Source organism: Oryctolagus cuniculus, chromosome 1 (assembly GCF_964237555.1).
Source record: "Oryctolagus cuniculus chromosome 1, mOryCun1.1, whole genome shotgun sequence".
Classification (NCBI taxonomy): domain Eukaryota; kingdom Metazoa; phylum Chordata; class Mammalia; order Lagomorpha; family Leporidae; genus Oryctolagus; species Oryctolagus cuniculus.
In genome coordinates this window covers 62809611-62830543 of record NC_091432.1, presented here as the reverse complement: position 1 = coordinate 62830543, position 20933 = coordinate 62809611, and the positions used below count along the sequence as shown (strand labels likewise).

General features: G+C 48.1%; 2 protein-coding genes across 12 annotated transcripts in view; both read left to right on the top strand.

The window, feature by feature from the left end:
* STIM1 (stromal interaction molecule 1) overlaps nt 1-15691 on the top strand; it is a 248022-nt gene extending 232331 nt beyond the window's left edge. For 4 of the 11 annotated variants that reach the window (XM_070074525.1, XM_070074522.1, XM_070074519.1 and 1 more), the window contains 6 exons: nt 3487-3654; nt 4122-4222; nt 4484-4719; nt 5919-6011; nt 8984-9371; nt 13775-15691. In XM_070074525.1, coding sequence (XP_069930626.1) covers nt 3487-3654; nt 4122-4222; nt 4484-4719; nt 5919-6011; nt 8984-9371; nt 13775-14291 — 1503 coding nt within the window. In that variant the 3' untranslated portion in view covers nt 14292-15691. Of the gene's footprint in view, nt 1-3486; nt 3655-4121; nt 4223-4483; nt 4720-5918; nt 6012-8983; nt 9372-11533; nt 11571-13774 lie in introns of all 11 variants that reach the window. The other 7 variants (XM_070074547.1, XM_051822932.2, XM_051822950.2 and 4 more) reach the window with 5 other exon arrangements.
* Nucleotides 15692-18017: 2326 nt separating this feature from the next.
* RRM1 (ribonucleotide reductase catalytic subunit M1) overlaps nt 18018-20933 on the top strand; it is a 36601-nt gene continuing 33685 nt past the window's right edge. Inside the window, exon 1 of the mRNA XM_002708730.5 lies at nt 18018-18408. Within this exon, the coding sequence (XP_002708776.1) occupies nt 18390-18408 (19 nt within the window). The 5' untranslated portion in view covers nt 18018-18389. The remainder of the gene's footprint in view (nt 18409-20933) is intronic.

The window sequence follows — 20933 nt, the reverse complement described above, 5'->3', positions numbered from 1 at the left end:
TATAAAATGCCTTACACATTAATAAAAAATGAAAAATGACTAAATTTTCCAAAATAAAAGCAATTAAATGACATGAATGACTTTTTAAATTTTACAAAGTTTTAAAATTTCCTGGGTAATAAACTTCCAGATGCTTACATTAGTGTCTATAGTCAGTCTACTGAGAACTGTGCAGTTCATGTGTGAGAGAAAGGTAAATAATATCTTTTAAAAAATATTTATTTATTTGAGAGATAGAGTTATAGACAGTTAGAGGGAGTTAGAGGGAGAGACAGAGAGAAAGGTCTTCCATCCACTGGTTCACTCGCCAAATGGCCGCAATGGCTGGAGCTGTGCCGATCTGAAGCCAGGAACCAGGAGCCAGGGGCTTCTTCCAGGTCTCCCATGCAGGAGCAGGTGCCCAAGCATCTGGGCCATGTTCCACTGCTTTCCCAGGCTATAACAGAGAGCTGGACTGGAAGAGGAGCAGTTGGGACTAGAACTGGTGCCCATATGGGATCCCAGCACCGCAGGCAGAGAATTAACCTACTTCAGCAACGGCCCCAATATTGTCTTCATATTGTTATGAAGGTACTTTTGACTTCCCAGTTGCCCTGAAAGGTCTTGAAGACATCTGGGAGTCCCGAGATCACATTTAGAAAACTGCAGACCTCGTCCTAATTGCTTCCACAGCTCCCTGATGTCTTTGAAAACACAATTACCACAGTTTATTCAGCTTTTTCCAGAAGTTGTATTGGATCAGAATTGTTCTGCTTGGCCAGTGCCGTGGCTCATTAGGCTAATCCTCTGCCTGTGGCGCCAGAACCCGGGTTCTAGTCCCAGTTGGGGCTCCAGATTCTGTCCCAGTTGCTCTTCTTCCAGTCCAGCTCTCTGCTATGGCCCGGGGGTACAGTGGAGGATGACCCAAGTGCTTGGGCCCTGCACCCGCATAGGAGACTAGGAGGCACCTGACTCCTGGCTGCAGATCGGCGCAGTGTGCTGGCCGTGGTGGCCATTTGGGGAGTGAACCAATGGAAGGAAGACCTTTCTCTCTGTCTGTCTGTCTGTCTGTCTCACTAACTCTGCTTGTAAAAAAAAAAAAAAGAATTGTTCTGCTAAGACCTGCTGTCTACTGGGATTTTAAAATGTAACACTCAGTGGTTATTTACTTTGGCTGCAGGTGAGAGTGACTGGGAGAGCTTTTAGAGACCTTTTCATAATCACACCAATACCCAAGATCAGTGATATCAGAATCTGTGGATGAGGGTCCAGATATCAGTATTTTTAAGATTCCCATGTGATTCTAGTATAAGACAAGGTTAAGGACCATAGTGGCTATAGAATAAAAGAATAGGACCAGTGAACTCTGACTTGTCCTTCTGTTGGGCCTGTTTATCAGGCATTTGTTACTTAAATGTGTTAAGATGTGTTTGTCTCTGTCCCTTTGCTTCCCATTTAACCCACTCCCTATTTTGTAATAATTTCTCTCATTCAATAGTTTTTTTTTTAAAGATTTATTTTTGTTTATTTGAAAGAGTTACAGAGAGAGGTAGAAACAGAGAGAGAGAGGTCTTCCATCCGCTGGTTCACTCCCCAGATGGCCGCAATGGTCAGAACTGCGCTGATCCGAAGCCAGGAGCCAGGAGCCTCCTCTGAGTCTCCCATGTGGGCACAGGGGCCCAAAGACTTGGGCCATCTTCTACTGCTATCCCAGGCCATAGCAGAGAGCTGGATTGGAAAAGGAGCAGCTGGGACTAGAACTGGCGCCCATATGGGATGCGGGCACTCCAGGCCAGGGCTTTAACTTGCTGCACCACAGGGCCAGGCTCTCATTCAATAGTTTTTGAGCCTGGTAAGAAAGACCCTTTGTGTGCCTCCCTGATTACCACATTTCCCTTCATTTACTCTTTTGCATCCATTCTGCCCTTCTTACTCTATCTCATTCCTTTAACTTTTGATGTAGAACTTGATCATAAATTTTTAGGCTTGCTGTATAAGTTTCTCAGGTATTTGCTCTTCATTTGAAATCTGCAAAACTAGTAGTGAGCCATTTTATAATTCCTTTTTCAAAGAGACATAAACCAAGTGAGCATTGGTGCTCTTACTGGCTTTCAAAGGAATAAAGGTGTTTCTGCCCTTAGCTAAGGCCCTCCTGGTCTATCTTAGGCTATGGAGAAGACCTCAGGCTTGCCATGGGATACTTGCCTCAATGACTGAAGTCAGGAATAATCTGACTGCTCTCAATCCCTGTTCCCTGCAGTGAGGAACTGGGGACCACTTACACTGGTAGCCTGCATGAGATGACAAGGAAATAAGTGTATGTACAACATTTGTATATATTTAGGTCTTTCATGCTTGAATGCTCTGTTACTGTCTGCCTCATTGTGTATTTCTCTCGGAGTCAGTGAGATTTCTGCTTATACAGCAATCTTTCATGTCATTGGCCTTTGGCAATGCTGTTGCTGGGTGTGGGCATGTCCATTTTCTTCCCACCTCTTGTGGAGGATGTTTTTCAAAGCCTGCCTGTTCTACTTGCTCAGAGAATCACAGACACAGTCTGTTGGCTAGAGAAAACTTTGGAGAATAATCAAGCCAATGACCATCCGGGATTAGGAATTATTTTTGAGGTGTCTGTGACATAAGCCCTTTATATACTTCCCATAACAGGGAGCTCTTTCTCTTCTGAGATCCCTTTACTGATGGTTTGGATTCTTTTAAAAAAATATTTATTTCTTTTAAAGGCAGAGTTAGAGAGAGAGAGAGAATCTTCCATCTGCTGGTTCACTCCCCAAATGACTGCAATGGCTAGGGCTAGGCCAGGCCGAGGAGCCTGGAACTCCATCCAGGTTTCCAACATAGGTACAGGGGCCCAAGTATTTGAACCATCTTCCACTTCTTTCCCAGGCACGTTGGCAAGGAGTTGGATCAGAAGTGGAGCAGCCAGGACTTGAACTGGTACCCCTGTTGGATGCCATATGTTGCGGGCAGAAGCTTAACCCTCTGTGCACAGTGCCGGTCCCCAATGGTTTGGATTAGTATGAGAGAAAGTCTTCACAGTGAGTCAAGATAAGCTCTAGGAAGCACAGGGTCACACAGCAGGTTGAGTGACAGAACCAGATTTCAAGATTCTCAACTGAATACTTTTTTGCCACATTGTGATTTCTTTAGGTCCAGGCAGAGACCCTGACTCAGTAAAGTGGTGCTGACCTGTTCCTGAAGAAATGAGGGAGGGTTGCTAAGTCTGGTTGCACATGACCAGGAGAATCAGCAGATGTGATGGAAGAGTGCTCTAGATTGAGAGCAAAAAAGCCTCAATTTGAATTCTGGTTGACACTATTGACTGTATGACCTTGAGTAGGTTATATTCCTCCTTTGAGCTTGCTTCCATGTATATAAAAGTAGGGAGCCTGTAAAGCAGATAATAACCCCCAGTACTGAAGCATCACACAGAGATGTTAGAGAGGGTCTTTGTAGCAGTAAATGGACTCACACTGTCTTTGTGCACAGGTTCGGGAGGCCTTGAGGAAAGCAGAGAAAGAGCTGGAATCACATAGCTCGTGGTACGCTCCAGAGGCCCTTCAGAAGTGGCTGCAGCTGACACATGAGGTGGAGGTGCAATACTACAACATCAAGAAGCAAAATGCTGAGAAGCAGCTACTGGTGGCCAAGGAGGGGGTGAGACCAGCCCTCCTGTGGCCTTCCTTCTGCCCTCCTTCCATCCTCATTACCCCCTGCCTCCCCCTGCCCTTCTACTTCTCTGTCTCTCCTCATCCCCTCTGTTGGGCAAAGAGAATCCCTGTGGTGGGTTCCATTCCTTTTTCTAACGTATGGCTTCCGATAATGTCTTCAAGTTTCTGACGAAGCAAATGGAGGCAGTCATGGAAAAGCTCTGTCCCTCCAGGCTGCCATGGGCAGAGGCTCCCCTTGGGCTGGGGGACATCGGGGAATGCCCTTTTCTCTCGTTCCCTCTATTCTGTTCCCCTCCCCTTCTCCTTGACTTTCTTTTGTCTTTCCTTCTTTTCTTCCTTTTCTGTGTGCAGCCCAAGCTTTGCTAGGAGGAGACAACCCAGCCACAGGAAGGCACTTTTCATTTTCCCACCCTCTAATTCCTGCTCTCTTAAGCTGGGGCCTCATTTTTGCAGGCTGAGAAGATAAAAAAGAAGAGAAACACACTCTTTGGCACCTTTCATGTGGCCCACAGCTCTTCCCTGGATGATGTAGATCACAAAATCCTAACAGCTAAGTAAGTGGCACCAGTTATCCACTCTGGCAACGTCCATCCCCTCGCGTTTGCCTCCAGCTCCCATTCCATTTCCTCACTAGAGGAGGGACAGTTGTAATCTCCTGCCCTGGCCCTGGTCCATCCCCTCCTTGCAGTTAAGTCTTTGGGTTTACATTATTTTTATCCACACATATCCCCTCCTCGTGCCTCTGGGAAGAGGCCTTATTTTTGTTGGTGCTCACACCCGGTATGTGCATTGGGTTCTCTTTCATCTGTCTTCAGGCAAGCACTGAGCGAGGTGACAGCAGCACTGCGGGAGAGGCTGCACCGCTGGCAACAGATTGAGATCCTCTGTGGCTTCCAGATTGTCAATAACCCTGGCATCCACTCCCTGGTGGCTGCCCTCAACATAGACCCCAGCTGGATGGGCAGCACACGCCCCAACCCTGCCCATTTCATCATGACGGACGACGTGGATGACATGGATGAGGAGATTGTGTCACCATTGTCCATGCAGTGTAGGTGACCTCTTTGGTGGGTTTGAGGGAAGTAGTGTTTGGTGAATGAACTGAGAAGTCCATGGCCCCTGCTGTGCTTAAGCTGCATATGGGGCAGCAGATACCTAGGAAGACAGTTCAGCACATGACCTAGGCTAATCAGGTGCAGCTTGTGCCAGGATATTTCTAGATTATAGTTGTGCTTTTGATGGTTTTTCCTTGCTCTAGGCTCTGTCTGCCCTTCTGGGTTTATTGTGTAAGTGCATCTCCCTTCATCCTTTGTTTTCCTTTTTTCACTATCCCTCCTCCCTTTAAAAACAGTCTCTTTTAGTGATTCACAATGTAAAAAATGGCATTCATTTTGACTATTTATTGCATTTGTTTATTTTCATTTTATGTTCCTTGTTTTTAATTGCTAAAGTAGATGACTTGAATGATCTCTGTCTCTGCCTTTTTATGTAGGGCCCCAGAAAGCAATAGGCCCTTAAGGTGACATAGCCCTAAACCTTCTAAGCTGGAAGGGCATCTTGCCCAGGAGGGCTGTCCTGCACAAGCGTGTCTGGCTTTCCCCATGATCCCCAGGACTTCCCTACCCCCCACCCTCTGTCCTGGGGTCTTCCCTCTCCCTTCTGCCCCATGCAAATGATGACAGTTGAGTAAGGCAGAGCTGAAAGGAACAACACTCTGGCAATTCTTTAGTGAATGAAAGAGTTTTTCCCTTTCTGGCCCACAGTTGAATTTTTCTTTGAATCAGAGCTATTTTACGTAAACAGAATAGGCCTTATAGTGAAGCTGTTGTCCTGGCCCTTCCCCTGCCCGCACTCACCCCCACCCCCCATCATGGCCCTGTGCAGAGAGGAAGCAGATAGCTGAGGCTGAGTTAGGGGCTCACTTTCAGAAAATTAGTCTGGGTTCCCACTCCATTATTTGTGAATTTCTTCAATGAAACTTTGCTCCTGGCCAAGCTTCTTTGTTTCCCTGCTCTGACATTTTTGTCAGGACTTTAGTCAAAGGCCCACCAAGGTTTAGATGATTGCCAAGCAGCGCTTGATCCTGACCTGTCGATGTAATGGCTCTTTTGTCTCCAGGTTGGGAGGGACCTTCGTTAGCTCTGAACTACCCACCCCTCACCCCAGCCTTTGCCTTATCCCATTGATGGGGAGCTGAAGCCCCCTGTAAATCAGATTCTCTTCTCCTTTTGGCCTGGCTGTTGACCCTAGATGCTGCCTGGCTGATGGGGCGTAGGTTCAGTGACCGCTCTCTCTGCTCTACATCCGCCGGCTCGGATGATCAGTCCCTCTGGAAATACCCGGGTTTGAGGAGCCCCTCTGGGGCTTTTGTTTTTCTAACTTTTGGGACTAAACCAACACTCCTACCCCATGGGCACCTTCTCCTGCCTGCCTCACATCCCTGCCTGCATCCTCTATCCCCTCGGCACTGTCCCCACTAACTGCAGGAAGGGGTTCGGGGGTGAGAAGAATCAGCCTGTTCAGCTGAGGGCTGGAGAGAAAACATTCATGGTGATGGAAAGCCTGGGTTCTCCCTGCATCCTGGCTGCACAGATGTCCTGGTGACTCTTCTTCCCCCTGGGATAGAAAGAAGGAAGGAAAGACCGTCCTTCTTTCTCCTTTTCATGCTTCTTCCTTTCCTCCTTGTCTCACCCCTCTTTCTCCTTCCCCTTCTAATTCTAGGTTTCCTCTTTCTCAAGTTTCCCTTTCATACATTTAAAGCCACTAGCCATAGGAGCCCTGCCTCCCCAACTCTCCATCACTACTGGACTGTGCTCTCTCCCTGGTGGCCCTTCCAAGGTTTCTGCCAACTTTGTAACCTTACCCTTTCTCTCATCTTTAGGGAGAAAGCAGAGTGACTCATCAGGGTAGGAGAGTAAATGTCTGCCTTCACTTTTCAGTAGGAGCTGTCAGTGAGCCCAAAGGGGATACTCTGGCACATTCTTTTTTTTTTTTTTTTTTTTTTTTTTAAAGATTTATTTATTTATTTGAAAGACAGAGCTACAGAGAGGCAGAAGCAGAGAGAGAGAAGTCTTCCATTCGATGGTTCACTCCCTAAATGGCCACAATGGCAAGAGCTTCACCATTCCGAAGTCAGGAGCCAGGAACTCCTTCCAAGTCTCCTACGTGGGTGCAGGGGCCCAAGGACTTGGGCCATCATCCACTGCTTTCCCAGACCATAGCAGAGAGCTGGATTAAAAGTGGAGCAGCCGGGTGGCAGCTTTACCTGCTACGCCACAGCGCCAACCGTCTGGCATATTCTTTCTTTCTTTTTTTTCTTTTGATAGGCAGAGTTAGAGAGTGAGAGAGAAAGCGAGAGAAAGATCTTCCTTTTTCCATTGGTTCACCCCCAAAATGGCCTCCATGGCTGGTGCACTGTGGCTGGTGCGCTGTGCTGATCCGAAGCCAGGAGCCAGTTGCTTCCTCCTGGTCTCCCATGCGGGTGCAGGGCCCAAGGACCTGGGCCATCCTCCAGTGCCTTCCAGGGCCACAGCAGAGAGCTGGACTGGAAGTGGAGCAACTGGGACAGAATCCGGCGCCCCGACCGGACTAGAACCCGGGGTGCTGGCACCACAGGTAGAGGATTAGCCAAGTGAGCCGGGGCACCGGCCCTCTGGCATATTCTTAAGTTCCCTAGTGCCCCTTCTCTGGGCATGGTGACCATCACCAAAAGCTAGATTGCAGTGTTTTACATGTTTATTCAAGGAAATTTGATACATACTAGCCTAAAAAGCCATCCATAGTCCTGCCATATTTGAGCACCCATTCCTTCAGTCTTTTGTCTATGAAAATTTTTTTTGCGGTTAAGATAATGATAACCACTGTCATCTGTGAGTGCCGTGACCTGTTTTAGGTACTTTACAAACATTATTTCAAAGTCTTAGAACAAACTGCCAGATTTTATAAGTTAAGAATTAAAACAGAGAGTAAGTTTCTAAAGGTCACAGTTAGAAGAGGAAAAACCTTCTTTCTTTCTTTCTTTTTTTTTTTTTTAAAGATTTATTTATTTATTTATTTGAAAGAGCTACACAAAGAGACAAGGAGAGGCAGAGAGAGAGGTCTTCCATCCACTGGTTCATTCCCCAATTGGCCACAATGGCTGGAGCTGAGCTGATCCAAAGCCAGGAGCTTCTTCCAGGTCCATCTTCTACTGCTTTTCCAGGCCATAGCAGAGAGCTGGATTGGAAGTGGACCAGCCAGGCCTCAAACCGGCCACCCATATGGGATGCCGGCACTGCAGGCGGTGGCTTTACCCACTACGTCACAGTGCCAGTCCCGAAAGACCTTATTTCAAACTCCAGTATTTTTGTTTCAAAGCTTAAGGCTAAGACAAATAATTTTATATGCTTATTTCCCCCCTGAGAATATTAATAAGCATTTTTCCATGGTCTTAAAATCTCTGTCTGACCATCACTTTTAATATATCTATAGGGGAGCTGGCACCATGGGGTAGCGGGTAAAGCCACCACCTGTGGTGCTGGCATCCCATATGGGTGCTGGTTCGAGTCCCGGCTACTCCACTTCCAATCCAGCTCTCTGCTATGGCCTGGGAAAGCAGTAGAAGATGGCCCAAGTCCTTGGGCCCCTGCATCCACATGGGAAACCTGGAAGAATCTCCTGGCTCTTGGTTTCAGATCGGCACAGCTCCAGCTGTTGTGGCCAACTGGGGAGTAAACCATTGGATGGAAGACCTCTCTCTCTCTGCCACTCCTTCTCTATCTGTGTAACTCTGACTTTAAAATAAATAAATAAATCTTTTTAAAAAATAATATATCTATAGGTGTAGCCCCTCAGGGACAGGATGTATTTTAATTTTCCCATTGTTTCACCTTTATAGTTACTTTCATAGACTTATTAGTAATGATGTCATGAACAGACTTGAAAGTCCTTGACTAGGTTATAAATTAATTTCCTGAGGTGAGCTTTCTGAAAAGGCTGGTTCTTAGTGCTCTCCCGGACCTTGCTCCAAGCCCCTATCCCACCCTGCCTGTGTCTTCCTACTAACTGCCTTGCCACCTCCCTTTATAGTGACCGTGCCCGTATATCTCCTTCCATTGGAGTGCCACTAAAACTGAGCCAGGCACCTCCTCTTTAATTTCCCTTCCTTTCAGGACCCCTGGTGGGAGGTTCTGGGAGGAGATGCCCCGTTCTTCAGACTGGGCATGACAGAAAGGCCCAGAGTAGTCTCCAGCAGGCATTGTTCCGTGCGTTCCTGCCTGCCTGCTGGCCCAAAGTGGGTTGGTTCTTTCTGACACTTTTCTTTACTCTCCTTGCAGCCCCCAGCCTGCAGAGCAGTGTCCGGCAGCGCCTGACGGAGTCACAGCATGGCCTGGGATCTCAGAGGTTGGTAGAGGGCGAGGCTGGCCACTTCTTGACAAGCCGGGTATCTCTGCGGCGAATGCGCAGCCTCTCATCTGGACAGTCTTTCAGTTCTGAAGGCCACGGGACCAGTCCTCCATCTGCCTCTGCCTCTTCCTGCTCCTCTTCCACCATCACCACCACCACCACCACCACCAACACCAACACCACCACCATCACCACCGTCCATGTCCACCCTGTTTATTACCACCACAGCACTTCCTATTACCTCCAGATGGAGCCCTACCCCGACCCAACCCCTTCTGACAGCACCGCTGTGATGCCTGGGCATTCAGAGAGCTTGGGGTATCAGCTGTCTCTCTTCTCTTTCTTCCTTCCCTTTCTGCTGCTTTTACCTTGGCCCCTGCCTGCCGGCTGCTGCTTGGTCAACTCTGGGGGTGAGGGGAAGGTTGTGCAGTGCGTAATTTTCTCCTTGTCCTGTCCTTTCCAACTCTGGGACCCCTTTTTAAGGTCAGCCTAATCCTCACATGTTTCCCGCCTTCTCTGTTTGGGTTTTGCTGACTCTAAAAACGAATAGCACCCTTCTTCACTCATGATCCTATAGCACTTTTGCCTAAACTGTGCACTTTGACGCTAGTTATCTGAGTAGGGCCCCCACTTGCTTTACTCCTTCAAGACCCATTTATTGATATCTACTCTGTGTTAAGCTCTGCTGGGCATGGAGATTCATAGATGATAAGCTATGAGCCCAGCCATCAAGGACTACAGTCTGGTCTGGGAGAGGTATATAGTAATGGAACGATCTGATAAGTGCTATGGGGGTGTTAAAGAAGGAGTGACTAACATTGTGTGACTGGGTGGAATGCTTCGCAATGATAACATACCACATGCAAGGCAAGGTGAAAGAGTATTCTAGGCAGAGGAAATATTATGTACAGAGGCATGAGGTTGCGAGATAATTTGAAATACTTGTGGTTAGAACATTGGATATATGCGGGTGGGAAGTTCTGATATGCAGATGAAGTGAAAACAATGAAGGGCTCTGAAAGGCTAAGGGCTATGGCCTTTATGAGAGAACTGCAAATGAGTTTTTAAAAGAAACTGAATCGGCCACATTTGCATTTTAGAGACAACATAATAGGGGCCTGTATGCAGAAAGGAAGGGAAAGGCTACAGGAAATTAAAAGTCATGCAGTAGAGCAGTAGGGGAGGTACTGTGGTCTTGGGAGAGAAAGGAGATGATTAATTTGGTAACTTACTGTGGGCAGAAGGAAAGAGAAGGATCTTATATGACAGGTAGGTTTCCAGCTTGAGTAACTGAATAAATGTATCCTTTATTGAATTAGATAACAGGGCGTAGTTTGGGGGTTTTAGACAAGAAAGTTTATAGGTAGAATAGATATTAAAATATTCACTTTCAGAGTATAAAGTTTTTTTTAAGGATTTATTTTATTTATTTGAAAGGCAGTTACAGAGAGAGAGAAAAAAAGAGAAGTCTTCCATTCCATTCACTGGTTCACTCCCCAAATGGCTGCAACAGCTGGAGGTGGGCAGGTCCAAAGCCAGGAGCCAGGAGCTTCTTCCTGGTCTCCCATGTGGGTGCAGGGGGCCCAAGGACTTGGGCCATACTTTGCTGCTTTCCCAGGAGCATTAGCAGGGAGCTGGATCTGAAGTGGAGCAGCGGGGACTCGAACTGGCACCCATATGAGATGCTGGTGCTGCAGGTAGCTGTTTAACCCAATACTCCACAATGGTGGCCCCCTGAGTAGAAAGTTAAGGTTATGAAGGGTTAAATAATTTTACCCAAGGGCCCTCAGCTAATTAGTAGAATGCAGACTGGAACTTGGCTTTTCAGTCTAATACACTGTGTTGGATATTTTTGTCCTTTTACACAGTCTCAATAAGTAAACTAGAAAAGAATTGGGGAAAAGCTATTAAAGGGCTGCCTGCCTAGTTTAGCAGCTGTAGAAATTTTCTCTGTAGATACCTTAGGATAGGCCAGGGTCAGATAGTAGCCTTGACCTTGCCTAGAACAAGCTTAAGGGCTCCTCAGAAAGTCCTTCCTCTCAGGAAAGGCCTATCATCTCTGAAGTTGTGACCCCTGCCCACTCCCGGCCTTTGGGCTGCAGCCTGCTTACTCTGTTGTTTTCTTTTGGTTCTGTTTCACTGTGAGTACCCATATCTGTATCTCTGCCCCTTGAACCTCTGGATAGTTATCCTTGAGGGCTGTTCCTTTGTGTTCCACAAAGGGACTGCCTTTATTAGGATTGTTACTCAGCAGAGCTGTTCACCTTCATTATCATCCTCATTTTCATCCAAAAACCTAGAATGGGAAACTGCTTTCCCCAGTACAGATGGAGAGGGCTGAATTGGGCTGTGGAAATTAGGGAATGCTGTGAATCTCATGCTCTGAACAATAAGTTGAGGGCAATGGGGAGGAAGGGTGGGAGGTATCTGCATCCACCTGGTCCATTCACTACTTAATTTTCTTTTGTACCATGCATCAGAGGATCATCTCTAAAGGCAAACAGGCTCTCTAGTAAGGTTAGTAGATTGGGATGGGAGTCCAAGGCAGCCTAGCCTTTGGGGAGGCACTCTCCTGGCCTCAATGGTCTCAAATGTTTAGGGAGGGAAAGTGAGCCTGCCTCGGTGGGCATTTTCCCTCTGGTATCTCCCCAGGCTTCTCCTCAGTTCTCACCTTGTGTTGGCAATGTCAGCTTTTAGTTGATTAGAGAAGTATAGAAGGATGAAAATCAAGACCAAGTGGGACTGTGACTCAGGAGAAGTGAAACTTGGGAGGGCCCAATCTCCTGACCTTGCTTCCTTGATGTTAGATAGGTAGGCTTCTAGGTTCCTTACCACCTCAGCTAAAAGAGCTCCCTGTTCTCAGTGTGGTTGCTCCCCTGAACTCCCTTGACACCTTACTCAGTGGCTTATATGTATGTGGAGAAGGCAGGATATGGAGAGGATCATCTTGGGCTTAAGGGAAAAAGAGCACATTTATATAGAAGCATGGACAGGATCAGACATAAGCCAAATTTGAGACCAAGCATTCTTAAACAGTAGAGTACCTGACTGAGACAGTATTTGTATCATGGAAGCCGGAGCTGGAATTGTTCTCCGCTGTCTCCCAAGCCCAGGAAGGTTCCAGCTCATGGCATAACTGTGGAGTCAGATGACTTAGACTGAGAATGCAACCTGCAGTAGCTATGAGACAATCTCCTGCTTTTGCTTGTTTCAGGGGCTTGGCTGCCCTCCCTAACTTCTGACTCTCAGCCTCCTTCTTTCCAAGTCCTGTGGTGCTCTCCTCTCCTGCTCATGACTCTTCCCCTTTGACTTCTTGACTCAGATGTGTAAACATTTCACTTAACCTCTCCCCTGCCTCTGCTGTGGGTTCAGGATTGGAAGGGGACCCTCATGTCTACCCTTTGCAGAGGCAGGAGCACTGGCATTCAGAATTGGTTCATGGTCTTCCTGGGAATAGCCAGCCCTTTAAAGGGTCTCCAGTTTTGGACTAGCCTTTGTGTGTGCATGTCAAGTGTGCAGTGGCATGTCCCCTAACTCAGCCTTGCAAAGAAGCCTTTGGTGACTGGCCCCCATATGGGCCTTCCAGCTTGGCTGGCCTTGTCATTTTCATTCCCAAAATACTTTCTACATTTCCAACTCCTTTACCTACATATTTGATCCTAAACAGTCCTGTGAAAATAATCGAGTTGGTATAATTTTTATTAGGCCAATATGGAGAACAGCAAGGTTAGATTTGTCCAAAATTACACAGAAGAGTCCAGTGCTCTTTTGAACTACTGCTCTTCAGAGGCCAACATCCTGTCTCATTACACCCGCCTCCATTCTCTCTGTCAGCAGAGCTCTGAAAGTGACTCCACCCTTCCTGCTGTCACCACAGACTTTGGCGTAAACTCTGCAACACTTCTCTGTGACCTTCTTTGAATCCTGTGAAAGGGTTGGAAGAGACAGAATCCTGGCCTTTTGGGGTGGGTGAGGGATTGTTTGCAAGGCTATTCTAACCCCCCTCTCCTCCACAGCCTGGGTCAGACCCACTGACTGCATGTGCCCTGTGCCTTGGGGTCTGGCCCACACTGGATGTATCCCCTGGGTGACGGGTCTGAGTTGGGGAGGAAGGCATGGAAAATGATGACTGACAGCAATATGTAGGTTCTGTGTTAGCCTGAGGTTGAGTCCTAGGAAATACAGCCAGCCGTGGGACAACAGAGATTTTATTGAGGATGATGCCTGTGGAATTTGAGCTTATGGTTGTACTAGTTAAGACCCTGGGTATTAGCAGTGGGTGGGTCTCAGGCATTGGAAAGCCCTTTGCTGGATAGATGATGATATACTGACATTTGTTTTTGCTTCTTGTTATCCGTCTCTTCTCTTCCTATCATTTTCCCCTTCTGTTTCCCTATGATTCTTCTTATTTCTACCTAATATCCTTTTTATTTTCTTCCTCTACAATTCTGCTCTGCTTGGTTTCTTCTCTAATCTGTCACAATCTCCTGTTCCTGCCCCCTCTCATTGTGCACTTATGGCTTACTCAACTTCCTTCTACTATTCCTTCCTTTCTCCATCTCACCTGCCTCTTCATCCCTTTTCTCTCTCCTGCCTGCCTATCCCCGTTTCCTACCCTGACCTTGTCTTATTATGTTATCCCTCTCTCTTCTTCAACTTCTCCCAACTCCATCTCCTGTCCATGTCTCTCTCCTTCTTCTTCTTGGCCCTCTGTCTTGCAGGGATTTGACCCATTCCGATTCGGAGTCCTCCCTCCACATGAGTGACCGCCAGCGTATGGCCCCCAAACCTCCTCAAATGGTCCGCACTGCAGATGAGGTTCTCAATGCCATGATTTCCAATAGCAGCCACCGGCTGATTGAGGGAGTCCACCCAGGACCTCTGGTGGAGAAACTGCCTGACAGCCCTGCCCTGACCAAGAAGACAGTACTGGCGCTGAACCACGGGCTGGACAAGGCCCATAGCCTCATGGAGCTGAGTGCCTCAGCCCCGCCTGGTGGCTCTCCACTTTTGGATTCTTCCCATTCTCACAGCTCCAGTTCCCCAGATCCAGACACGCCATCTCCAGCTGGGGACAGCCGAGCCCTGCAGGCCAGCCGCAACACACGCATTCCTCACCTGGCTGGCAAGAAGGCTGTGGCTGAGGAAGATAATGGTTCAATTGGTGATGAGACAGACTCCAGCCCAGGCCGGAAGAAGTTTCCCCTCAAAATCTTTAAGAAGCCACTTAAGAAGTAGGCAGCATGGAGGTGGCAGTGGTGGAACAGCTCATCCTTCCCTGGGTCATCTGCCTCCTCTTCCCTCCCTTCATGAGATCTACCCTAGAGTGGGGTAGGGAAGGTCTGGCCCGGGGGTCTGGGCACTGTACATACCTGCCCCCTCAGCCTTGGGTCCTTCATCATTATTTATTAACTAAACCACCATGGCCTGCCTGCCCTGCCTCCTCCCACTATGGGCTGCTGCTGTCACTCCCTCCCCACTTCAGTGCATGTCTTAGTTGCTGTTCCCTCAGCTCCCAGCTCCACCTCTGGGGTCCAGCTTCTGTCTTTGCTGTCCCAGTTTTGAGTTTTTATTTTTATTTTTTTGTTTCTGTTTCCAGCTTTGAAGCTCCTCCCTTCCACCACTCTCCGACTTCCCCTAGCAGTTGCAGGGAAGACAGGAGGAGTAACTTCTGACACCTGTGCCTCTGATTGGACCCATCCCTGCCCATAATAGTTCTTTTTGCCCCAGACTGGGACCTAGGGACTAATCTTGGGGATTTGTTCTCTGGGAGTGTGGTGGGCCAAAGCTACAAGCTCATCCTGGAGCTCACTTAGGCCTCCAGGGGCCCATGGGAGAGTGAAACCAATTCCCAGAGAACAAGTCACCAGAGAATTTTGAGAGGCCAGGCTTGGGAATGGATTGGGAGAGACCTGCCTTGGTCAGTGGATGTGTGGATGCCAGAACTATGGGCTATAAGGCAGTCACCCTTTCTTTCCCACCCATTCCTGCCTGCCTCTTACCCCTGCTCGGCAATACTGCAGGAGGGTTTGTCTCTGAGAGGTGCTGCCCAAAGCTTCCCCAATATCAATACTCTTGGGGCTCAGGATAATTGGCTCCCCTGCTATGAGGGCCATAGCCATGGCACAGGGCTCTGATGGAGCTCCGGAGATGTTGGGCAAGGATGTTGTTGCTTTCGAACCAAAAGACAAAACAATTTAAAAGAGAAAAAAGAAATCTCCTGAATTTCCCAAGTGCCTGCACCGCAAACTCCCTTTGTCAGACCCCATTTATGTTACTGCATAGCCTGGGCCAGAGGCTTAAAAAGGACACACCTGGTTTGGGGAAGGGGTGGCTAAAGAAGATGGCGTAGGTGAAGGTGGCTGTGTTACTTCCCCCCAACCCTTCCCCTCCTCTAGCCAACTCTCTCCCTTACCTGTTTTTGCTATGGCTGAAGAGATATTTTCCCTCTGCCCCACTCCCTGCCATGCCTTTACCCTGGGATCCTTTTTTGGGTCTGGAGTGGGTGCAACTAGAGCTGGTCTTCGGAGGGTGCTGGGCTGCAGACTGCCTTGTACCCCCTGGAAACCTCACATGGGTTTTTCTGTGTTAATTCATAAGACTCTCTGAAGTCCAATAAAGCATGTAGGAGATTTTAACCTGTGTTGGCTTTCACTCTCATTGTGTTCTCTATGGCTTAACAGACAGGGCATGAAGAGACCATTTCTTGTGCCAAGGTGAAATGAAACTTGAATGCACATATCCTAAAGCTCTCTCTGGATTGGGTTACTAATAAAATACAGGATGCCTAGTTAAATTTGAGTTCCAGGTGAACAATGAATACTTTTTTAGTATGATTATATTCCATGCAATATTTAGGACACTTTTTAAAAATTCACTAAATCTGGCATTTCTATTTCTGGGCCACCTCGATCCTATCGTATAACCTCACCTACGACCTCCATGACTTTTAGAATTACTTCACAGGGAGATGGATGTTATGGCACAGGGGGTCAAGCTGCCACTTGGGATGCCCTCATCCCATATCCAAGTGCCCGAGATTGAGTCCCACCTCAGCTTCCTGCTAATGCTCACCCTGGGAGGCAGCAGGTGATGGCTTAAGTATGCCCAAGTGGGCAACCTGAATGGAGTTACTGGTACCATAGTTTCAACTTGGCCCAACCGTGGCTGTTGTGGGGCTTTGGGGAGTAAATCAGAGGATACAACATCTCTCTCCCTTTCTCTCCATGTTGCTCTGCCTTTCAAATAAATACATAAAAACTTAAAAAGAAATCACAGGGACCTCAGGCAAGCATCTGGAGGGCAGTGAGGAACCCATGAAGTTTTGAACGGTTTTAGGGAAAGGATGACCCAGATGAAATTTCATAATGATCACTTTGGGTAGCTCAAGTCAGAACATGCTACATCAGCCATAGTGTATTAGGACTCTCATCTCTTACCCTTCAGATTCAGTCAAGTCCATCCTACTTCAAGTTAACAGTTGCCTTATTGCTGCCCTTGCTTCTGCCACCATCCACTGAACTGTGAGAGCAAACAGGGCATGGTCCTGCCCTTCTTAAAACTCACAGGACTCCCATTTCCATCAGGAGAAATCCCATGGCTATTGTCCTACCGTGGCTTTTTCCAACATGACTAAGTACTAGACAGTGACTTCCAGCTGTGCCCACATCAGATAGCAATCTTGGGGGTTCCTATCGTGAAACAGCTAAAGCAAGAGAAAGGGACAGGTGCTGTGGCACAACAGGTTATGCTACTGGTTATGATGCCGGCATCCCACTCTGGAGGGCTGATTCCATCTGCCTTTTTTTTTTTTTTTTCTTTTTTTGACAGGCAGAGTGGACAGTGAGAGAGACTGAGAGAAAGGTCTTCCTTTTGCCGTTGGTTCACCCTCCAATGGCTGCTGCAGCTGGTGCACCGCGCTGATCCGATGGCAGAAGCCAGGAGCTTCTCCTGGTTTCCCATGGGGTGCAGGGCCCAAGCACTTGGGCCATCCTCCACTGCACTCCCGGGCCACAGCAGAGAGCTGGCTTGGAAGAGGGGCAACCGGGACAGAATGCGGCGCCCCGACCGGGACTAGAACCCAGTGTGCTGGCGCCGCAAGGTGGAGGATTAGCCTAGTGAGCCGCGGCGCTGGCCTCCATCTGCTTCTCTCCAGTTTCCTGCTAATGTGCATCTTGGGAGGTAGCAGATGATGGGGCCCCGACACCTACTGGGAGACCTGAATGGAGTTCCAGGCTCCTGGCTTCTGCCTGGCCCAGTGCCAGCTGTTACAGGGATTTGGGGAGTGAACCAGCAGATAGATGGACCCCACCCCTCCCAGTGCCTTTCAGATAAATAAAGAAATCTTAAAAAAAATTCTTGACGGGTCTTTTTTTTTTGAACAGTGGTAACATTTATTAATATTTACAAAGATTGTGGTTCAGAATAGGTCATAGGGACTCAGTTATAAAGGAACAAGTGCTTGGGATTATCAAACAATGCTGCAGGGATGACCAGACCAGAATGGAACTAAAAGGAACAATATTTAAAAATGAACCCAAATTCACAGAAGATTACATTTCCGTGGTGTTAACCCACTGAGAACATTAACTTTTGAAATGACTTTAGTAAGAGACAGACCTTTTGGACAGATCTAAGTGACCGCTTCAATATAGAAACATACATAGGCTGCTGGAACTCAGAATAATCCTTATGCTTGCGACACCTTCCAGAAAAAGTTCAAGTGTCTTAGAAACAATGGGGCCAACATCACACAAGTTATGAAAAACTACAAATGGGTCCGATCGGTGTCAGGATGTCTCCAAGGTTGCTTTTCTCAAGCGGACTGGTGGGGTCTTTCACTTCACAAAATAACCGGCGACGTCTAGCCAGGGCTGTCGCCTAAGGGGCAGGGTGGGGCGGGGCCTGGCGGGTTCTGCGAGCTTCGTCAGAGCCCGGAGGACCGATTCAATTTTGCCCACACACAGCATGGCGGCGGGGAAACAGCGTTTCCGGGGCAGAGGCGCAGTCTCCTTGCCCATTTTCAACATGGCGGCGCCGGGCGAGGCCGACTTTCTATTAGTCCTGCCCATTTGCCCTCCGGCGTTGGCACCTACGACTAACGTCATCGAAGCTGTCGCTCCGCTTTTGCGTCACGGGTGGCGGGAGCGCGAAGGGGTTCGGATTGTCGCGCCTCTGCTCTCGCTTGGAAAGTGCTTTCTGGTTCCAGCTCCAGTGCCTGCGCCCGAGCAGCCCCGGGAGTCAAACCCTCCGCGCTCGGCCACCCTCTCGGTCCCGCCGGTACCCTAGAGCTGCAGCAGCGTCTCGAATCCTCCAGCGCCTCGGTCACCAGCGGCGATGCATGTGATCAAGCGAGGTGAGGGGCCCGGGACGGGCTGGGTGGCTGAGGGGCTCGGGGACGTGGGCTGCCGCTGCGCGAGCCGTGCCCCGGCCGCCCGCCTGCCGCAGCCGCCGCTTCCCGCCCTTCCCGCCCTTCCCGCCGCCGCTTCCCGCCCTGTCAGCAGCTCTGCCCCCATCCTGCTCCCGGCCTGCGCTCTGCGCCCCCTCGCCTAGGTCGTGGTGCTGCCTTTCGACAGAACAACTTTGACCCCGGATCGAGAGGCCGGGCACTTTCTAGGCGCTCTTTTCTTCCTCTCCACAAGCCTCTGAGATGGGCATTATTGGCCCCACATTTTAGATGCAGAAACTGAGGCTCGCAGAGAGGTTTCGGTGACTGATCCCAAGTCACCCAGTTAATTGATGGAGAGGCTGGGGTTGAACCCCTAGCTGACAGCAGGGCTTTCTCTCAAAGCCGGGGGGGGGGGCGGTTGGAGTTGGTGACCCGTGTTAGGCAAAGAAGGAGCAAGTAAGAAGGGACTCTCTCCTACGCAGGCGCCCAACGTTTTCCTGATCTCTTGTGGGGTAAAGGTAGAGATGTGGAGTGAAAAAACAGGTCCCAGACCCAGACTTTGCCGTGTTGCCATAATCCCCAAGAAGTGCCCCAGAGGGATGCTTGGGGGAAGAGATTTACACTGAATAAAAACCCGGTGTCTTAGGACATCTGACCGGATGGAGACTGGGAAGAGCCAGAGTTGTATGTTTCGCAACAGTGATTTCTTTTCTTTTTTTAAATTTATGTATTTATTTTCATTTTGCTTGGGGGGAGGGAGGGAGGGAGAGAGAGAGAGAGAGAGAGAGAGAGAGAGAGAGAGGTTCAGTCTCCATATTAGACTTGCTGAGTCTCTTTTGTGTCCAGCCCTTTGGTTGGCTTTGTGAGATTCCAAAAGGAGACAGTCCCTACTCCCTGCCTTTCCAGGTTGGAAAAACAAGAGTGACACATAACAGAAAGCCATGTGAGACAGGTGTAGACAAAGTTTTAAGTGCAGTCTGTTGACTTTTAGTAAATACTGACTGGATTGACTGACTGGATGTTTCTGTTTTGTCCAGTAGGCTGTGAGTGTTTCAAAGACGGGGACTTTTCTGCTCACACTTAAGCATGGTGCCTGCAATGAATAGGTGCTCAAAGAATGAATGAGAGAAGTTATATCAAAGTGTAATATATAGTGATTATGTCCAGATTGGTTGAACTACAGCCAAGAGATGAAGTAGATAGTGGTGGTCCTTCCTGCTAGAGATCGCCATTCTCCAAATTTCCCTGACATCCCCCATTTTAGCTGCTGAGGCCAGAGACGGAAATACACAGTGAACTTTTATTGATCTATTCCTGAGAGAGATGAATACCCTGTTTGTAAGCCTTTAGGCAGGGATCTTTGAGCATGGTCTTATGGTAAGCTGGTAACAGATGAATTGAAAATTTATACACTAGATTGCTGAAGTGTGTAATACTTCTGCGTTGAGTCTTTAACCTTTTGGATTTACTTTGAAATACTGAAGTTTAAAAAGTACCATCTACAAACTGCTCTGTGGGCAGAGTTTATTTTGCTTCTCATTCCTTCAGAGAACATAACTTGATCTGTATGGCTAATGCACTAGATTTCTGCCATTGTAGCATTCAGCAAAGGTTGTTAATATTAAAAATGTATTAAGATTTGCTTGCTTTATTTATTTTTAATTTTTAAAAAAGATTTTTACTTATTTATTTGCAAGTCAGAGTTACACAGAGAGAGGAGAGGCAGAGAGAGAGAGAGAGAGAGGTCTTCCATCTGCAGGTTCACTTCTCAGACGGTCGCAACAGCCAGAGCCATGCCGATCTGAAGCCAGGAGCTTCTTCCAGGTCTCCCACGTGGGTGCAGGGGCCCAAGGACTTGGGCCATCTTCTACTGCTTTCCAAGGCCATAGCAGAGAGCTGAATGGGAAGTGGAGCAAGCCTGGACTAGAACTGGTGCCCATATGGGATGCTGGCGCTTCAGGCCAGGGTGTTAACCCACTACGCCACAGTACCGGCCCCTGCTTGTTTTATTTTAAGGCACATAGGATGCTCTTATTTTTGGCATGCCTATGAAGTAGCAGAGTAACTCCTGTGTTTGTTAATTTTAATGTAATTATTCAGGGGGGCAGCAAGAGTTGACTTACAAGTACTAACTGGATGTGTTAACGTCTTGCTAAACACTGAAGAAATAGATGGCGAAGGCAGCTACATCTTCAAAGATCTTAAAGTTGTTAGGGATTTAGAACTAATCCATGTGAACATAGATAACAGGGGAGAAAAGTAGATGAGTTTTTCTCATCTGCTTTTTTTTTTTAATAAGTGATTGTAGGTCTCTTCAGGTTTTTATTATTTTTTGTTTTTAAAGATTTATTTATTTATTTGAAAGTCAAAGTTGGGGGGGGGGTCTTCCATCCGACGGTTCACTCCCCGAATGGCCGCAACGGCCGGAGCTGTGCCAATCTGAAGCCAGGAACCAGGAGCTTCTTCTGGGTCTCCCACGTGGGTGCAGGGGC